The sequence below is a fragment of the Sciurus carolinensis genome (assembly GCF_902686445.1).
Source record: "Sciurus carolinensis chromosome 14 unlocalized genomic scaffold, mSciCar1.2 scaffold_101_arrow_ctg1, whole genome shotgun sequence".
NCBI lineage: Eukaryota > Metazoa > Chordata > Mammalia > Rodentia > Sciuridae > Sciurus > Sciurus carolinensis.
Genome location: NW_025920105.1, coordinates 1668757 through 1673430, shown reverse-complemented (window position 1 = coordinate 1673430; position 4674 = coordinate 1668757). Strand labels below are relative to the sequence as shown.

At 42.7% G+C, this 4674-nt stretch overlaps 1 protein-coding gene across 1 annotated transcript; it reads left to right on the top strand.

Moving 5' to 3' along the window:
* Positions 1 to 352: 352 nt before the first annotated feature.
* LOC124973206 (biorientation of chromosomes in cell division protein 1-like) lies at positions 353 to 2214 on the top strand. The gene is made up of 2 exons (XM_047537288.1): positions 353 to 443; positions 1568 to 2214. The coding sequence occupies exons 1-2, from the start codon at positions 353 to 355 to the stop codon at positions 2212 to 2214; spliced, it is 738 nt and encodes a 245-aa protein (XP_047393244.1).
* The last annotated feature ends 2460 nt before the right edge of the window (positions 2215 to 4674 follow it).

Below are 4674 nucleotides of genomic sequence, written 5' to 3'. Positions count from 1 at the left end.
ATTTTTTAACTGTTGATTGTTGTGATCGTTCAATGCCTGCATTTGTTCTTTCATCTCATCATTCAAATCCTGCATTTGCTCTTTCATCTCCTCGTGTGCTTCCATGATGGTTGTAATTTTGTATATTCTGAACTCCCTTTCTGACATTTCTTCTGCCATGCTGTCATTGGGTTTTATTGGTAAAGCATCTAGGTTTGTTTGGTATATTTTCTTCCCTTGTTTACACATATCGGTCAGGCATCAGTGGGACTAAGATATTGCAGATTTCCTCTATTATCTTAGAGTCGACCCTGCTTCGTGAAGCTGCCTGCAGACCAGGCCTTCCTCCGGAGGGAGTCTGGCTGTGCACGGAATGGGGAGCCTGGTTGTTCTTGGAAACCTTTCGCTGCCTGACCCTGCTCCAAGAAGCTGTTTGCAGTGCGGACCTGCCGCTGGTTCCTGGGGTGCAGGCTAGCTGTGTGAGGAAAGCCTCTCACTGGGCTGTCCTGGTCCAAGAAGCTGCCTGTGGAACAGGCCTGCTGCTGGAGGGAGCCTGGCTGTTTGTAGAAGCCTCTTGCTGCCAAGTCCTGCTCCAAGAATCTGTCTAGGGTCCGGCCTCACCCAGCGGGAGAGACTCACCCAGCGGCAGTGAGTTAGTCCCAAGTCTTTCAATACCTCCTCTTCTTGAATGCTGAGTTCTGGAGCAACATGAGATGCAGTCACCCTCTAGGTCCAAGATATTCCACCATCTTGGTCCTCGTACCTCTTAAGTTATATTAAAAACCATTGGTTTTCCTTTTAAATGTCTATGTGAGACTCTGCACAGGCTTTACTCTCCTCTCAGGTGTTTGAGAAGAAGTTGGTTAAAACTGACATTTGTCCTATATACTCTTAAATGTCAGCTGAGATTTCTCAGAGATCACTCTTGGAGACAAGGTGCCAAGCATCCTGGCTTCTTTAGTTTTCCTCTATAAGATGTGCCAACTGTCAGGATGGATCCATGTCTGACTGATCATATGTGGCTCCTCTTGGATGCATTCAGGCTTATTTCCATTGTCATTGACCCATCTCTTAGTACAATGTGCACTGGCTAGCTTCCTGTTCTCTAGGGTTCTCTCAATTTCCCTTATCAGCAGATCAGGTGACTCATTAGAGGTGCAGGGCCCAGAGAGGGGTCCTGTAATTCTTTGAATCATGGATGACTTTAGATTGAAAAGCTAAAATACTGGCTGCTTTTTCCGTGGGCCTTTCACTTGTTTGCATTGTTCACCATGTTTTTGAGTTTAAACACCAGGCAAGACAGTTTCACCTGTTTAAAGAAAGAATAAAAGGTTTTAACTTCAATATATACAATTGTACAGATACCCCTTTAATTTGATTTGGGTTAGTATTAGTACTGGAAATAAGCATTTTAGACTTTCGAGATTACATGGAAATACATAATAAAATTAACAGTGCAAAAAAATTTTCAGTTTTTGTTATGGCTATGAACCAAGAAAAATGACTTTTATGTTCTCGAACCTTTAGGTATATATTATATTTCCTATCTGAGATAAAAATAATCTTTACAAAAAATCAATCTTTTGAGAACTGCCACCGCCTCCACCACCGCCGACCTCGCCACCGCCGCTGCCTCCGTGGGGCTTTCGGCCTCCCGCACACAACGCAGGTCCCCGGTCCCAGAGCAGGAGCCGCACCCTGGCGCGGATCGCAGGAATGGCGGAGGGCTGCGTGGGCCGGACCTTGGCAGGGGCGGCGGGGGCGCCGGGCGCGGGCGTGAGTGGTGGCCCCAGCAACCCCGCCTCGCTTCCGCCCGGCGACCCTCAGCTCATCGCGCTCATCCTGGAGCAGCTCAAGAGCCGTGGCCTGTTTGACAGCTTCCGCCGGGACTGCCTGGCGGACATGGACACCAAGCCAGCTTACCAAAACCTGAGGCAAAAAGTGGATAATTTTGTGTCAACATATCTAGACAAGCAGAAATGGAATCCTACCATGAACAAGAACCAGTTACCAAAGGGGCTGAGGCAGAGCGTGGTTCAGTCGGGGATGCTGGAAGCAGGAGGAGACAGGATTATTTCTCAGGTGGTGGATCCAAAACTCAACCACATCTTCAGGCCACAGATCGAAGGAGCGATTCATGAGTTCTTGGCGGCCCAGAAGAAAGAAGCTGTGCTGTCGCCCCCTCTCGAGCCAGAGAGCCAGGACCCACCAGTGCCATCCCAGGACACTTCCTAAGAATACTCCTGGCACCTTTTGAATACTCCATTTAATTAATGGTGAAGAAATGGATCCCTGTTCCGTGCAAGCATGACTTCATCCGGCCGAGGGCCACTGAACTCAAGATTTCCATTTTGACTGTGGGGCAGTGTCCAGATAGAGCAGGAACAAGTTTGGCGGTGGGAACGCTGCATGTGCCCCTGCTTTGGGCTGCCACTGCACCTGCTTGTTCGGTAGCACGACATCCGGTACACACTACAGAGTATGCCCACTACAGCCACTGGAGTGGCTCTCAGACAACTATATACTTGAACGTGGAGACTGCACGTGGATTTGAGGGTTTGTGCTCTGGGATAAACAAGCTACAGTGAAAGAACATAACCAGTCCCGAAGGTGACTCAGAGACTAAGGACAGCAGAGCTTAGTGGGGATTAGGTGGTGGACAGTGCTCATCGGTGTCTTTCTCAGAGTTAGACTAGAATGTACAGCCCTTAGCATCAGTAGCCTTAAAGTCGGTTGTGACAGTCTTGTCCATGACTCTTGTAGTCGGGTTCCTCCCCTGGTCAGAGGTGATGAAAGGCGGAGGCCTGAGTGATTGAGGATGCTGAGACATCAGGCACAAGGAGAGACATCTGCAGGTTCCCTGTCCAGCTACTTTCTGTCTTCCAAGGGCTAGTGAGCCTTGGATATGTTTGTTCTTTTCTCGTGTTTGTGTTTTTTAGAAAAGTGAATTATCAGTAAATGGCGTTAAGTTTTGTAATAAAATTATTTGATACTCTTGCAAAAAAAAATCAATCTTTTGAACACAACTTTAAATAAGCTGATATCTATACTATTTTGGAGACATTCTAACATGGAGTAAGTGGGAGATAGAGTTGTATCTCTGGTAAGGTGGGGCTCTTCACAACTAACACAGTACAACATTATATTTGAAAACATAAATAAAAAACAGACTGAGACAGCTTTTACCTTTATTTTTGCATAAAAAGTGGCAGAATCCTTCCATGTTTTACAATATCACCTTTAAACAGATAAGGCTTTCTTTAATATCTTCCAAAAATACATTTAAATTCCAATTACAATGTGAAGAGTGACACAAAATTGGACATATAACTTATTGAAAACAGGTTACTTTAGCTATAAAACATCAAATGCATGAGTAAATACCAATCAAATTTATTATTTCCATACAAATGCAAGGCTTTTACTACACCTAACTGTACTTTGGAGAACACCAACATGGCAAAGTGATCTTTGAAGACTTTTTACATTTGATTAAGTTTAACTGTTAAGGTAGAATTTACAATACAGAGTGCATGGTGACAATAATCACAGTTCAACATGAATTAAAAAAATCAAAAGATAGCCTTAAATCTCTTATACATTTAGAAAACAATGTTAATGATCATAAATTGACTTAGTCAAAGCAAGCAGATAGAAGACAGTTCTTCAAATGACAGTGTGACCTTTCTATGTCAGATACAATGTACAAAGAGAGAACTTATTGGTATCTTGCCAATAAGCTTATATAAACTTTCATTTTATAAATTTTTACAGAAAACTTAGACAAGGCTTAGAGCCATGGAGTTCTCAGATGCATATATATATATATATATATATATATATATATATATATATATACACCATGTCACATAAATTTAGGGTGTGTACTATATTGTTATAAACTAAGTAACAGTTCTTTGTTTAACCATTTATAGATTCTGCAACTATCTCAGACATTTAGTTTTATGAGAAACTGTTATAGCAAGAATTGCTTTACCCCAGTAATGAATATTCCCTGGCAAAATGGGGTCCCCTGTTAGATCTTAAAAAGGGAGAATATTTCTGTCCCCAATTCAGAAACTGAGAACTCTGGAATGTACCGCCACATCCTTTGTGGACAGCAACCTCCACCCTCCATGGAAAATGGCATTGGAAGGCAGGGCAGAGGCCAGGTTCTCTTTGACAAATTTTTACAGGCTAGGCAGACTTTCTGGGATCCCACTCAGTTTAGGTGTAGTGTGCTTGACTTCAATGAGATGATCTGCAACTTCCTGGGGTCAAACTGAGATTTAGCATCTTCAACTTAGTTCTTGATGCTTCAGACCCCTTTTATGCATCTGCACAAATATCTGTACATAAAGAATCTCTTTCATATACTTTAACCCTGGCAGACCAACTTAATGTCAAGATTGTATAATAATCCAGAAAAGCCATTAAAAGTCAAGATTGTTTAACAGTAAACCCTCTTTCTCTTAGACAGGTTTATCCCTATGGAATCAAATTCCAGATTTTGTTAGACTAAACTATCATTCTCTAGACACGCTTGTACCTGTATGTACAGAAAAGAGAGGATCACCAAAACTAGGGCTAACATATGGGAACCATTTAAACAGACAAACTTGCGTGAACACTTTTTTTTCTTTTACTATTACTTGTACATATCAACTCCAAATGAAAGATTGTACAATAATCTAG

Bases quoted from the DNA above. Each gene is read 5' to 3' on its own strand.
- LOC124973206 (XM_047537288.1), top strand. From the start codon at position 353: ATGGGGAGCCTGGTTGTTCTTGGAAACCTTTCGCTGCCTGACCCTGCT. The intron at 444-1,567 runs GTGCAGGCTAGC...CAATCTTTTGAG, and splicing joins ACCTGCCGCTGGTTCCTGGG to AACTGCCACCGCCTCCACCA.